Source organism: Pyrgilauda ruficollis, unplaced genomic scaffold (assembly GCF_017590135.1).
Source record: "Pyrgilauda ruficollis isolate IOZ18807 unplaced genomic scaffold, ASM1759013v1 scaffold3, whole genome shotgun sequence".
In the NCBI taxonomy this organism is placed as follows: domain Eukaryota; kingdom Metazoa; phylum Chordata; class Aves; order Passeriformes; family Passeridae; genus Pyrgilauda; species Pyrgilauda ruficollis.
Window position 1 is genome coordinate 14831120 of NW_024524377.1, and position 16096 is coordinate 14847215.

The 16096-nt window shown below is 36.2% G+C and overlaps 1 protein-coding gene across 1 annotated transcript in view; it reads left to right on the forward strand.

Annotated features, from left to right (window-relative positions):
• Positions 1-16096, forward strand: part of SLC4A10 (solute carrier family 4 member 10) — a 113082-nt gene that overhangs the window by 73152 nt on the left and 23834 nt on the right. The window contains exons 8-14 of the mRNA XM_041473223.1: positions 1302-1459; positions 3304-3391; positions 3883-4029; positions 4593-4693; positions 6109-6283; positions 6469-6602; positions 7732-7977. Coding sequence (XP_041329157.1) covers positions 1302-1459; positions 3304-3391; positions 3883-4029; positions 4593-4693; positions 6109-6283; positions 6469-6602; positions 7732-7977 — 1049 coding nt within the window. The remainder of the gene's footprint in view (positions 1-1301; positions 1460-3303; positions 3392-3882; positions 4030-4592; positions 4694-6108; positions 6284-6468; positions 6603-7731; positions 7978-16096) is intronic.

A 16096-nucleotide genomic window follows, 5' to 3' on the forward strand; every position in this document is an offset into this window, starting at 1 on the left:
TGAAAGACTGCTTTCTTCCTCTCAGTTACAAATAACCTGTGACACAAAATTAGGTGCGGAGTGAATCTTAGTTACGTATTTAATCCTGAAGAGTTATTTCATTATTTGAGTGGAGAGCAGAATTTACCTCACTTTTTCAATTTACCTTGAAAAGTACTTGGTCTCCAATCTTCCAGGTAGATCTGATTATTTTTTAACTTTGTGAGGTGTTCAGTCATTTTTGTAGCTTAGGGAAGCATAGATATCTCTTTGTGATCTCAGAAAACCAAGATTTCATTACACAGGCAACTGTGTTATATCTGAATTCTGATTTAGTGCCAGAGCCATTTGCAAGAAAACAATTTTCTAAATATTACCAAAAACTATGCAAACTACTACTGACAGATGGCTGTAAGATAGACATTAAAATGGTCCACTTTAACAGTTTATATTGGATTTGGTTGCTGTTGTTGTGTTTAGATTAATAAAAGGAAAGCAAATGACAAAATTCATGCATTTTGAAATGTAGACAATACTGCTGCATAATTAAATCAGACATACATTATATACTTTATTACTCCATGACAGTCTTTGTTACAGAATGAAGCCTAGAGTCATACAATCCTTCACAAATGTCATGGTGAAGCTGTGTCTCTGTTTTTCTATCATCCTGCAAAAGTCAGCATCACTGCCTAAAATTCCAGTTTTTCTTCTGCTTTGTTCTTTCCATTTGCTCTTGAGACTGCCAGTGCTCATGATAGCTTATATTCTGTTACTTTCAGCCAAAGGGCATCTGTCTTCTGCAAAACCTGAAACCAAAAATGCATCTCAAAGTAGAAAAAGGAAAATTGTGTGTAGTGGAATCTAGTGGTCTTCTCAGTGAGATAATAACACAACAACTGTGAGCTGCAAATAACTGATTTCCAGAATTGTTAATTATGGAAAAATAAGATGTCTTAATTTCTTCTACTGTTATGGTTGTTATTAAGTACGCATGCTCTTATGAGTATAGATAAAAAGCATTACTAGGAAATGAATCCTATATTCTTAAAAATATTTTGAGTTTGATTTGTTGTCTTTATAAATTAATTCTGCAGTACTTTGTTTCCAAGAAAAATCAGCCAAGTAATTAATGTCCAGTTTGGTTTAGAGAATCATTTTTATTAAAAAAAACAACCATTCAACAGAAGAGAACGGTGGAACTGTATAACTGAAATAGCCAAGGTTATAGTGCAGTAATCAGCAAGTTTCTGTCAACAAAGCAGGGGGAAAAAAAACCCTATGAGTAACTTTTAGGTTGTAATTTAATATACTTTCCCCAGGTTGACCTACACTTCATGAAAAAGATACCACCTGGAGCTGAAGCGTCAAACATCTTAGTTGGTGAACTCGAGTTCCTGGACCGAGCCGTTGTGGCTTTTGTTAGGTTGTCTCCTGCAGTGCTGCTTACAGGACTGGCTGAAGTTCCAATTCCAACCAGGTACAGCTGGGCTGATTTTGCTTTGCGTTTTCCTGAGTACCTTGTGGGGACAGTGTGATGTGACCCTTGGCTTTGCCTTTTACTGAGTGAGGAATTCAGTTTGCTCTTTAACAAAGACATCTCTCCGCCTTCCACTCACCCTGTAAATGATGTGTGGATATATTCAGACTCATGCTAGTTTTGAGTACTTCACAGATGTAGAAATGTAGGTTACAACACACAGTTTATCCTATACAAACTGGTATTACTCCAGATGAAATATTTCACTAAGGTGAAATATTCAGCTTCGTAGAATATTTCACCCGGAACTGAAACTACTTGTGTGATACTGCATAATTATGTACAGAAGTAAAAAAATGAAGAAGGAATTGAGAAAAGGAAAAAAGTAAATTGTGTGATTTGGTTGACTAGGGATAGTGAATGAATGAGTGGATGGACAACATGCTGTAAATTTGTTCTTCAAAAATTTTTACTTCTTCAAAAATGTACTTTGCATGGTAGGGAATGTGACTTTTAATCATAATTATTTTTTTAGATTAATTTTTTCCATGTTGAAACTTTTTCTGATGGGGTACTTTGATTCTGAACAAAAATCATGAGGCATTAAAAAAAAAGTCTAAAATAGACCTTGTTTTCAAATAGAAGACATTGGGATAGATCTGCAGTTACATTGTGTCCTGCTGAGGTTAATTCAGATCAAAACTCCAGACTGATTCTCCCGTATCTGTGTTCACTGACTTAACTATTATTGCAGAATCCACCCCCCGCCCCCCACCTTTTCTTTTATTAATTTGCGCCTATGTTTGTACACACATTCTGTCTTTCTTTCCCCTTCACTCTTTTAGTTTCTATGAAGGTGGAATTCCAACAGTAGGCAGTAATGTATTCCAGTTTGAGATGCTCAGGACACTCACATGTGACTCTCATGTTATGCTAAGAAATGCTGCAATGCTGAGACTCAGATCCTTGCTTCTAACCAGATAAACATCATCTTTGAACTGTACTTTGTAGTTACTTTGGATATTATTTTTTTGATGTTTTCTAGTTTTTGCATGTGTATAAGAAACACTGAGGGAGTGAATTGGCTTTGGAAAAAGCTTTTCCTTCTAACCACCCCCAAATTCCCACAAAAAAACCAAAAAAAACAAAAAAAAAAACCCAAAAAAAAAAACCCACCAAAAGGAAAAAACGAGATTTCTTGATTTTTGGTCAAAATAAAAATAGTTACAAATTAAGACAGTTAAATATTTCTGCAAAAATTTATATGTAAAAAAAAAAAAAGTAATACACATAAAAATATTGTATTTTGCATTTTAGCAAAACTGAGAATTTTAGTTATTTCACTTGAACAAATCTTCTGCCTTTTATGGAACTTTACTTGCTTACAGCCTCAAGTAGAGACTGTCCAGAGCCTTAATGAGAGTTAAAATGATTTAAAAATTAATTTTATTTGGGTTAATTTAACTTATCCAATGTTGCAATAATTTATGTAACCATAGCCATTCTGTTGAATTAACAGAATTAAATAATGTGTTCTGTACATAGATTACAATTGCATACATTTATTATGTAAGTTAAGGTTTGTTATGTAAGGAAGTTTTGGTAGCCTCAATCAAGACTGACTGTTAAGCTTGTGATATATTTTTGGAAGCTATTTTCATACTCTTTTTCTAAGCAAAGCTTCATGTTTAAATGCATGTGTGAGGATCTTGAAGGAGATTATATATAGTGTTTATCTGAGAGATTCTTCCCGTCCACATTTTAGATAAATATTTCTGTAATATTTATATTAATTTTCAACCATCTGTGCTTTATGATTTCTGAAATTTATTTTTAATTTGCAGATTTTTGTTCATTCTTCTTGGACCACTGGGTAAAGGCCAACAGTACCATGAGATTGGAAGATCAATTGCAACACTAATGACAGATGAGGTATTTTTATTCATGGTTCAGTTTTGTACTAACTGAAGAGGTGTAATAGGGAATCTCCAATCCTTCAGATGAAAAGTTGCTAATCATTCTGGTGATGACAACGAGCATTCTAACTCATTTCATGATCCTGTGACAGCCCAGATTATGCTGCATAAGGGGATAACAAAATGAGAAACAATATTCATAAGCGAAGATGTCTGCACCAGTAAGGTTCCATTTTCCACAGTTGCTTTCCAGTGGATTTAATTTTGTTTAAACTGCAAAATCTCTCAAATATTTAGCAGCCATAAGAATCTTTTCCTGTAGCAGCTGGAATTTCTATGAGAACTTAAGTACTGGAAGCTATTTTCAGATTTTCAGTTGAAGCTGTGATTGTTCAGAGGGAACTTTACAAAGTGTGTTCTATTTCAGAGAAGTGGGGCCATTATTTTAGAGAGAGTTCCTTTTTCAATCTCTTTTTCCTCCCACACACACTTCTCAATTTTTCACAGGTATTCCATGATGTTGCTTACAAAGCAAAGGACCGCAATGACTTGGTGTCTGGAATTGATGAGTTTCTTGATCAGGTTACTGTTCTCCCTCCTGGAGAGTGGGACCCAACAATTCGAATAGAACCACCTAAAAATGTTCCCTCTCAGGTTTGTACAGTGTAAAATTCAGACACTTAAAAAAGTTGTGATGAATTTTTGTTATGTAGATTTAAGTCTCATTAATTTAGCATTTAGCAGAGTCACTATGTTTTGCATGCTGTTTTTATTTTAGGTTAATTTTAGAAGAACTCTTGACTTGGAAACATACAGTATACTGATGACATTTGGTTTAGTTCAGTACTAGTTCTCTCCTGAGTAAATACAGGCAGTTGTATCTAAAGATACTAAATTCAGGGATAAGTAGTCTTAAGCATCCTTGATTGTTCCAAATAGCCATGGTTTGCTTCTGTTCTAAGATTATTGCAAGAATTGATCAAGGCTTGTTACTCCTTAAAATGTTTTCTGATGCAAGATTTTTGGTGATCAATTCTTTAAATTTCACAGAATCACAATTCTTTTTACAATTAACTGTCTGGTAATAGAACTCCTTTACAGCTTATGAGAAGGTTATGCTGATGAATCTTAAAATGAAATTTTTATGTTTAAGCTTTTAACTTTCAGAGCCTGTTTCAATACTAAAACCCACAAGAAATATCTTTTCCTTCTGTTAGGAGAAGCGTAAGATCCCAGGAATGCCAAATGGAACTGCAGCCCATGGGGAAGCAGAACATCCTGGGGGACACTCTGGACCAGAACTGCAACGCACTGGAAAGTTAGTGAAAACATACTCACAATCTTTAAGTGTTCAAAGTGATGTTCAAAAGGAATCACAAGGGTCTGCTTCTCTCTCAGAAGTGTCTCGGTGCATAATTTCTTTCAGGCATTTGTCCTGATTTGCATGTGCCACGTAGCTGAAGAGGACAATACATGCTCATTTGCAGAGAGCAGGAGAGGGCAAGAGGGTTTGAGTTTTCTCATTGTATTTATTGCAAGCTTCTTTCTCTAATATTTACAAAGGCCAGACCTTTCTTAAACTTGATTAATGTTTCTTGGTTCTGTACAGGATGAAGGGAAACTTGGTACAGTATTGTGCCATATATTATGAATACTTACAGCTGTCTTGTAGTTCAAGTTTCTGGGTTGTCCAGCTCTAGCATTTCTTTTTTACCTCACTAAGCCATGATATGTGCTGGTACGTGAGGCTGTGGTTACCCTGGTGGCTGCAATATATAGAATGAAGAATTTGCTCCGAGGAATACTTGTTTTCTCTCATCTGATATGGTGTGGTGTAAGTGCATTAGCTGTCTCTGGCTGCCTTAGTGCAGTGTAGTTGGGCAATCGATGTTTTACTTTGCTGCCTCCTGATATTTAAATACTTTTCCTGCCTTTAGCATGAAGCTAAAGATTCAGCTGCAGTGCTGGAGTACACTGGGGCAGGGGAGGTGATGGCCAGTCTGGCTGGAAGTTGCTCTCACTAGAGAATCTACTAATTGACAGCTTGAATGATTGTTTTAATATTTAGGAGGTAGCACTACACCTTCTTTACCTCAGCAGCATCTGATACATTGTGTGCCTGTGAGGAAAAGAGAATTGTGGGGTTATTTACTTTAGCTGTATGGTATTTTGTAAGGGACCGTCTGTTCCTAAATATTTGATTATACTTGACACAGTGTAAATGACAAAAGATGACAGTTCTTGTCCTTGAAAAATGGTAGCATATATTCATTTCTATCATCAAGCGTATTTAGGAACAGGTTCTAATAAAGAAAGTTCTAATAAATAAACAGGTTCTAATAAATAAAGAATGTGAAGCTGATGTGGGCAAATAGGCACTGTAATACCTCTCTAATTAAACACATGTAAAGAATTATTTCATGTAATAAACAGTTTGATTTAGTGCATGGGAGCAAGCAACTGTTCAGAACTTTGGTGTCTGGGTGATTAGTTGAAGATTTTTTTTATAAAAGTGACATGGAAATTAGTTTGTTTTAAAAACACAATAATTTCCTGTTTGAAGGTACAAAGACAGGCTTCCTATAAACTTATTTTTATGCAGGGTGAAACATAAAAGTATGTATCATTTGATCAGGGAACAGTAGCATCTCTGCAGTGTGATTGAAGCAATACTGTAAAAGAAAGTTTTGTGTGCCACCTTAATTGATTTGAGCTCTTCTATGTTTTCTTCAGATTTTTTGGAGGATTAATTTTAGATATCAAAAGAAAAGCTCCCTTCTTCTGGAGTGACTTCAGGGATGCTCTCAGTCTGCAGTGTCTGGCATCATTTTTGTTTCTCTACTGTGCTTGCATGTCTCCTGTCATCACATTTGGTGGTCTACTGGGAGAAGCAACTGAAGGTCGTATAGTATGTGTTAAGTCTGAACTTTTAAAACAAACTTACATTCCTAGTTTTGTGGTTAGTATTTGCTTACTGTTGCATGAATCACCTTTATATATTGGTATTTCAATGTTTAGAAGGCTACAGACTAAGACATTACAAAAAGAACCTGTTTGAAAATTTATGGACACTTCTCTCTGTATCATATTCAGAGTGCAATAGAATCGCTGTTTGGAGCATCCATGACTGGAATTGCCTACTCTCTTTTTGGTGGACAGCCTCTCACTATACTTGGCAGCACAGGACCAGTTTTAGTGTTTGAGAAGATCTTATTCAAATTTTGCAAGTAAGTGAAGATCATGATACTCCTCATCCTTCATTTGTTTTAGGTAAAAGTAGAGACACCTATCCCAGAGCTTAAATCCTAAGCAGTGCACTACAAGATAAATTATTGCTTTTATCATGTTACAGAGTCCAAAAATTATGCAGTGAATTGGTAATGCAGAAAGGTGAATTTTCTTAGATTTTGGGCTTTTGTTGCTTTCAAAGCCTTCCTTCCCTTTCTTCCCTTCTTCCCGCCCCTGTTTTGAAGGGAATGACTGCTTCAGGATGTTTGTGGGTATTTTTTTGGTTTGGTTTTTTGAATTTTATCCTTCTCTACTCTGAGACAATACGTTTAAATCAGTGGTTTATCTCATCCCTAACTCGAAAGGTGTTGTCTGTCACCAAGAAAGTTCATGCAGTAGGAGTGGTCCCTATTTCAACAGTCACTAATATAGACCATGCCGTTCCCTCACCTGGACAGAGAGGGGATGAGCTGTCATGCCACAAGAGCCACATTTAGGCTCATGTGCTGTACTTGTCATGTCTCTGCCACAGTGTGGGTAAAAATTATGTCTCCATTTGGAAGCCATCATGCTTCTCTGCTATCCAGTCTGCTTTTCTGCCTCACTGCTGTGACAGGGACTTCTGTACCAGGATCTCCTGCACAACACAGAGTAGAAACCCCGCTTAGCACTCAAATTTTCTCGCACCTTCAGACAGACCTTTCAGCTTGCTGTGATAATGTCACACGGTGTGTTTGGAGCTCTATTATCATATGCAGCAAGCTTACAGAATTTTGATGAAAGTTGTTATAGCTACTCTTTCACAGCTTAAAAAGAAATTGACAGGTGTTGGCTGTTCACAAAGCAGGATATGGGATAAAGAGTGAGTGGACCTTATACACTTTGTGTGTGACTACTCTCAAAGCTGCTCACGTGATCACTTTAATAGAGATAGAACTCTTTGTGTCCTGTTAATTGGGGGAAGAGCTCTGGTCAGGAGGTGACTTGATAGGATCTTCTGTTCACATTAAGTACATAATTTCTGACTCAGACTGTCCCCAAAAAGGAACATTTGGAACTGCCTTGTCTCCATTTACTGTGGCTGGACAAAAGGTTGAGTGAGTTGGTGTTTTTTTCCCTTCTTTTTAGAGAGTATGGGTTGTCATACCTTTCTCTGAGAGCCAGCATTGGGCTGTGGACTGCAATCCTGTGCATCATCCTTGTTGCAACTGATGCAAGCTCCCTAGTCTGCTACATTACCCGGTTTACTGAAGAAGCCTTTGCTTCTCTTATCTGCATCATTTTCATTTATGAGGCCTTAGAGAAGCTGTTTCATCTCAGTGAGACCTATCCAATCAACATGCATAATAACTTGGAGCTGCTGACAAAGTACTCGTAAGTAAGATTTCTTCTCTTGCACTGTTAGTGTGTTTTTTCCATAGGTTGTTTTCTCTGCAAGGAGCACTACTGCAAGGAAAAGTTTGCAGTAGTTGTAGCAGGTGGAAGCTACTCAGTCATTATGCTGTCTTACTGGGGGGATATGTACAAGCAGGACATATTTACTTAAGATAAGTAAAAAATTTATTTCCAGACTTGAGGTTTGGAAAAGCTTCAGCATAATTAACGTGGAAATCCTAGAATTAAAAATAGGACTTAAAGGGACCTCAGTTTTAGGTCTCTATTCATTTTTATCTAATGAGAATTAATCCATGGTCTCTTCCTGTAACCTTGTACTTATAATCTTTAAATGGAAACAGGATATTCAGGTAATGTTTGTATATCATATTTATCTTGTTTTGTTTTGTTTTTTTTCCCAAATTGAAATATTCACCTTTCTAAAAGGTTGTCATTTGATGTACTTCCTTTATTTTTACCTCTCTGGCATTTAGGTCCAAGCTTAATTTAAAAAAGCTGAAGTGGATTTGGAACTGTTAGATGCATCTCAGTAGCTCATAAATAATTTGTTCTTAATACAAAGATTTTTAATCTAGCTCAATTTAAACAGCTTTACTGTGAAGTTTAAACAGGTACTAATCTACTTGGGAAATACAAAAAGTGAATTGCTTTTATCAATATTGTTTCAGTGAGAAGTAAACCCTCATAGACCTGTTTCTGTGATATGAGAATAAAAAATATTGTTCTAGTAAAGGACAAGATCCTAGTCTGTCCTGAGGCCAGTTAATCTTGATCACATCAGTAAATAAAATTTAATTAAAAAGCATTTTCAATGAAAATCCCTCTCCAGAAATGTCTTTATCATTTCACTGAACCCATTTGAACCCTCTGCATGAGCTGGGTGGGGCCCTAAAGCAACAGTGCTTGAACAGTGCCACATCTTCTGTTCACTGGAAAAACAGGAGTGTCTCAACCAAATGTCTCATTTGCATTTTAAGCTGGGAAAAACAGAACACAGCAAGAGAGAAAACATTTGAGCTTTGTGTATATTATCACTAGAAAAATAGTTAGCAAATCGTGAATCTGAATGTACATTATATACCTTAATACATAGAACAAGTTAGAGAAACTATAGTTCTGCTGTGACATACTCTCATCATGCTGAAAATATTATTATTCCTCTCTAATCAGTAGACAAAGGAATATTAATTTGAAGAGAAAGCAACAGACATCAAGACCATGCATGCAGTTGAGGTTATACCCTCTTAAATAACATTACTCACCTTCTATGAAGCAGGTGTTTTACTCTGAAGATCTTCATATAGCAGTCTTTGCATATTTTTTTCTTTTCCTTTACCACTGCAAAGTAATTGCCTCAAAGGAGGCAAATACTAGGATCGATAGGATCCTCCTATCGTTTCGAAAATCAGATGTTGAAATGCTATACAAAGACAAAAAAATATTTAGAAAACATTTACCAGGTGGATCTGAGATATTAAAATATGTAATGAAAAGCATGAACACAAGTAGAAACAATAGGTTCCTGGGTAGCTGTATTTGTGGTTAGCTGAATCCCATAATATTGCTAGAGATTTGAGGGAAATGAGTTTAACAGTCCTGCTTGTAGGGTTACAGTCATAGTTATGTCTATATTTTGTCAAAATGTTTTATCATTATAATCCTTGTGTTAATCAATAAATGTTGTTGGTTTTATTTAGAATGCCATTCAATAACCAGAATCCCAGAATGGTTTTTGAAGGGTGGTGTTTTAGTGCTGCCTGCTCTTGGTAACTGAGCAATGAATGTGAAATGTGCAGAACACACATTTCACATTCATGTGTGGATGGTAAAAGAGCAGCCTTTGTCATCCTCCAGTTACACCTATTGATCTGTCCTGGCCTACAGTGCTGGAATATCAGCCACAGTTCTAGATTTTTCAAACACAACTCCTGAAAGATAAGCATCTTCCAGATGTTTGGAAGAAAGATTTCACCACTGTGTGGTGTTTTCAAACACATATATCAGAATTATTTGATATCACTGATATCAAAGTTATTTGATATACTATTTTTGTAGTTATTTGAGTTTATTATTTCATACCTATATTTTCAGTTATTCTTTCACTCTGTGTAGATAGTACAAATAGATTGCCTTTTAAGCTCTTTTATTAAATCTCACATTTGGCACTTACACTGTGTCTTCTACTTGCAGCATGTTCCTGTTTATTATCAATCATACCCTTACCAACTGACCCCACTAACAGCAAAATACCTAACTGTAGAGATATAGCTCTTATGGGATGAGACTTAAGTTTTTTTAGCTTTGAAACTGATTTTTAGAAATGGCAGTGTACTGACAATCAGTGTATTTTGATTATCTTGTAAGAGCATATCTGCTGCTATCCAAGGATCTGTGCCCTGAATGTAGCAAAAGGCTAATTCCAGCCTCTCCTGTTCTCTCCATCCCTTTCTCTTTCATCTGAGATTTCTTAGTTATTCAGAGCCAGTCCCAAAAGATTGGGAGAACTGAAAGATGTGGTCAGTTGTCACAACTCTGCATCAGGTGCCCAAATCAGCTTTCACAGCAGACTTGATGCAGCCTGAACTCCGTGGGTTTGCTGTGCAAATGTGCACATATTAGTGTTACTCTGTCCAGATACAGTGGCCTTTTGCCAGAAGGTGAGATGTCACAATTTTCATCCCCATGGGGTCATCACAAGACATTTCAAGTGCTCTCAGTCCCTGCTCAATTGTCTGTACATGACTAAGCTCTGGAAAGATAAGAAACTAAAAGATGGATAAGCATGAAAGTTTACTCAAAATAAAAATCTCTCTTTTCTGTACTTGAAATTAGGAAATACTGATTTCACGAGGAATTAGCTTTTTCTGCAGCGTCTGATTCCAGTCCTTCTACTTGTAGCTTAAATGGGTAACAAACTTGGGCTGAAATTGGTCCTGTCCTTAAAGGACCAGCGTACTCTGTTACAGAAGCTAATTAGTATCTGCTGTTTTGCTAATTAAAACAGCTGTTTGCATTTTCCTCTTTGGGGATTTTAAAGGCAAGTTTTTAATTGTTAGTAAAGCCTTGGCAGGTCTTTAATTAGCCATGGGTGATCTTCAAAAGGTTGAGCAACTAATTTCTCTTTGAATGCTCAGCCAAAGCTTATGTAAAACTTTTTCTTAGATTTGCAATTCTGTGCTAGAAAACTTGAGTTACACTAAAATTTCTGTGTTTTCTGTTGCCCACTCAAAAAGTTGGTGATAAATTGGTCAGAACACTGATTATATTTGAAACTTTTAGTGGATGCTGTGGCCCAGCTGTCCTCTTTTCTCCCATGGGCTTTCTGAGGATGCTCTGATGTCCACAGTAGTCTGTCTACGTGCCAGTACTGTTCCTTTGCCCTGGTGATGACATGAGTTTGACCCAGGAAAAGTCATTGGCATTCTGTTACTGCTCTCTTTGGAGTACTAGAAAGACAAAGAAAACAGTAATTTTAAATGGTTGGCGTTTCAACCAGATTGAAACCATATTTTAAGTAAGAAAGAAAACCCATTCTGTATTTTTGGTGGACTTGAATTCTGTAACAAACAGTCTCTGTTGTAGGCATTTTATGTAAAAGACTTTACTGAATACATCTCTTATATTTGAGAGTACAGGAGTCATTACTAATATCTGCCATAATACACCTTAGAAGACTAGGGGAAGAACATTCAGAACAGTTGGGATTTTTTTTTTTTTTTTTTAAGTTTTTAATCAAGCACAACCAAATATTTGAAAATCAACTGAAAGTCCACCTAAAAGATTTCTTAAAAATTGCATTTAGCATTTTCCCATTTTCAGTGGAAGGTAGGTGTTGAGTTTGTTACAGAATTCTATCTCAAAATGACAAAAATATCTTTTTGCATGATCTAATTAATATAAAACTAGACACGATGCACTTTTTACTCATTTTTAAATTTTATTTTTTTACTCTGTATTTAAATATGTGATCTACTTCCAGGCAAAAATCCATTCAGCATTTATATGTAACTTTTTCCTAAAACATCATATTTTTCATATGGATGATGAAGAATAACGCATTTAAGTGATAAATCAAAGGAAGGACAAAGACAACCTGATTTTCAGTGTGTTACCGGGCTGTATTTTCTTATTTTTAAACTGTATTGTTTTGAAGGAACTTAAAAAGAGTAGCTACATTGTTTATTAAATTAAATACAAATACTTCATGATCAGAGCATTTCTTTCTATTTTTTTTATGTGACCTTTTGGTATTTGTCATGCCATTAGCATTTGTAGGTTGGCATAGCAACTCTCTTATTTCTGCACTCCTCCTCCTGTTTTTATCCTACCCTGGTAGCAAATATATCTCCAGTTAGTGAAACCTGTCTGGAACACTGATGCCCATCAGTTTTAAAGTGTATATTAAATATTAGAATGTTATTTTTGCTAGGAAAAGAGAACCCCATATTGGAGCAGATAAACCCCCTGTTTTTAAATGAAAAACAGAATAAGCATTGTGGATGAAAGGAATGTGATTTAGAAAGCAATCCAGTAGTCTTTAAAATACAAGCATTTTAAGATAGTTATGTTAGAATTCAGGAGTTCAGTTATTTCTCAGGGTGAGGTTGCTTAGATCTTTATATACCTTTTTGGTATATAAAGGAATTTCATATACCTTTTTGGTTTTTATTAATTCTTTTTTTAAAGTGATGAATTCATGTTGTTTTAATAATTCTTTACCAGAAGTTACTCAATTATTAACAGATTACATTGAATAATTTTAAAGTGATTTCTTGGCATAGTAATATGCATATTGCAATCTGTCTTGGTATTGACATGCACTTAAGCATTAGGAGTAGAAAATCCCACTCTGATGTAATTAGGGAGCCAAGATCATGTCAATCTCAGTATCATTTCAGGCTATAGAAACCATTGCTTCTAGAAGGCATTGTCAAGATTAGTTTTGTGCAAACCACTGTTTGCACAAGCAAGTTTGAAATCTTCTATTATCTATATAAGTTAATCTAAAGACATCATTAGTCAATGCAAATTAGTTTGGTTTATACCCTGTGTCCCTTAAGCTGCAGGTGGAATGAGAAGTCAGTGATATGAGCACAGTATTGTTCATTATGGTCCCAGGCATGTAATTGAATTTCAATTCCTGTAATGATTTCTTTGAGGTTAAATATGAATATAGATTTTCTGTTTCCCTTCTTTACAGTTTTTTTCCTACAGTTAAGTAACTGTGCCATATCCCGTGTGTCCTTCCCTAAGAATATCCCTCTTCCTCCCAGAACCATGCAAGTGCCATCACTGAGTTTAACCGCTGGTTCCCTTTTGCTTCTTGTCAAATCTTGGAATCCAGCCTTTCTTTTTCTTTATTCTATTTTTTCCAAGACTTCTCTTGCCTGCCCATCCCAGCTGACTTGTTTATCCCTTTCTCCTTCATTTGAACCCAGAGAGTGCCCACCTTGTTTTATTCTTTCCTACTACTTGTTCCCTTCACTTTGGAGCTAGATCTTTGTTATGCTATTCTCCACAGCATTCAGTTTGTAGTTGAGAGCTGGTCTACACAATGCCTTCAAAATTTAGGAAGGCTTACATAAAATCTTTGTGTGGTTTTGTTACAGTACCTTTATGTGTATTGATGCATTGCATCTGCACAGTTGAAACTCAAGCTGACCATATAGCACTGCAGTGTATTGCAGTAATTATTTCTGTACCAGCATTATACTGAGCCTCTTCTCCTCAAGTGTATGCACTCTTAACTTTGGAAGAAGGGTGAAGTGACATCCTAGAAATATTTCACAGTGAAAGGTTGCAGATGAATTGTCAATATTCCCCAGAGTTGCACTGCTTTCCTGCACAGGAACTTCTGTGTATGGCAGTTACACACCATAGTGCTGCTGCAAATGCACGGACTGCATACTGCATCAGATAGCTAATAAAATCCAACATTTGAGGTTAACAAAGCTACAACATGATTATAGGTCTGTTTTCTAGACTTTCCCCTTGAAAAAACCACTATTTTCCTCCTGATGTGCCATCTAAAAGAACCCGACTCTTTGAGATTTTTTCAGGCTAACATCAGTTCCCCTTCTCAGATTTATCTTTGTTTCTCTCTCTGTGAAACAGTACTATTGTACTGTTGACTGCATTGTTTAGGTGCTTAATAGGCTTTTCTATTTTCCTCCTGAACTTAACCAAATAAACTGTACAGCCTTGTAACCTTAGAGACTCTGTGTGGATGCCTACTGATGTTCGTGACTGTCAGAGGAGGGCCACATAACAGTGGTCGTTATTCAGGATGGCAGATCTCATAAATAAATGAAGAAAAAAATCTTGTCTTGCCATGACAGCTGTGCTGTGAAAGGGTTTCATGATACTGAGAATAGAACTTAACTGACAAGTCCATTTTCCATCACTATTAATTATTTTGTTTCCAGTCTTTTCTCCACTGAACCTTTGATTTAGTTGGTATGAAGGTTGGCACAAGAAGGAATATATGGTAAATAAAATGCCAGAGATATGCAGGTATTGTAGGTATGAGACAGCAGAGAAGATATCATTTTATGATACTGTTGTTTTCTTTTTCCCGTAGCAGTTGTTAGACAAACAGAAGGATTCTGTGAATGCCCATAATTCCCATGAAATGGTGTGTTTGAGAAAACCTAAACATGCATAGCATAGTGCTATTAATATACTTCAGCATTGTAAATGCAATGTGAAGAATACCTACGCCTATACCTTAGTTTCAAAACAAACTTAGTGATGGTTATCTTCCATTTCATACTGTCATCTTCCTCTGTCTGTGATGTGATCAATGCACAGCATGCTCAGAGCATCCTCTGTGCTAGGGGAAAACCTTCCTACTCCTACTACCAAATATGTGCTCTGATATTCAGTGAGACATATTGTTTAAACAAGCACATTTTGCAACTTATTTGTCATACTTGCCTGCAGTTTTTTAAGTATTATAAATATTCATATAGAGCAAATCTCATTCTCAGGCTATCTTAAGTGAGCCAGAAAGGCATTTTTTCCCTTTTAGGAAGGGGAAATGGTATATTGACTAATCAGGAAGAAGCTGCAGTTGCATTTTTATAGATCATATACTAGATAAGGATAAATAGGTGGCGCTTACAATATGTAAATGCTGGAAAAATAAGAGATCCAAACCAGTGCCTGTTGAATTTTATAAAATCATCAATACTAAGTGCCTCCTAGTCTTGAAAACCTGCTCGTGAAAAATGGGAACTGCCAAGGGATGAATGGCCATGGGGCTTTCAAAGGGAGCTGCACCATTTAGCTGTGGTTTATTTACTCACAAAAACACTGTCTGAGGCTCTTTTTTGAAGCTGGACAGGCAACGTTCTACGTTAAAGTCTGTGTGGGGAGCAGAGCATGGATGACAGAGTAAAGAGAAGAAAATGGTGAAGAAGCAACCTGAAGAATCAGGGTTAAGAGCTGGATATTGTAAGGATTGGAAGGACTAGACTGAGGTTAATTTGAGTTGAACAAATAAATGTAGGTAATAAGTTTCTTGTTGTGCAGCTAACAGAAAATTAGAGTCAGGATGCAAGTGGTTTTAGTAAAGAACATTTTAGTTGGTGAGCAGCCATGATATTTATGTTTTATTGCTAATCTAAAAAGGAGGGGGAATATATTCCCCAACTTGTCATATAAAGTGACAGGTTTTTAATTTGCTAACTAATATTCCCTTTCCCATAATCCAGAGAAAGAGGGCTCATACAGACAGTCTTTTTGGTGCTATTAAGGATAGTAATAACTGTTCCTTTTTTGAAACAAAGAACACTGATACTGCCTATATGTTACAGTTGAATTGGTGGTGAAGATTAAGCTGAAATTTTGATTCTCCAATAAAAGTGAGAGAGGTACAGGCTCCAGGGGATACCTATCTGTCATGCAGTCCCAAAGTTTATTTCTGAACTACCATTGTTCTTGATTCTGATTTGCCAGAGATTTCTTGAGCGCTTTGGAAGGTGTACAGGCAATAAAGACTCCTTGCTCTGGTTATTGTTTCTAGCTAGCAGGTTCAGGTTATTCTTTGTTACATTCTCATTTTGTCAGTTCTCATCTTACAACAGTTCTGAGTTGT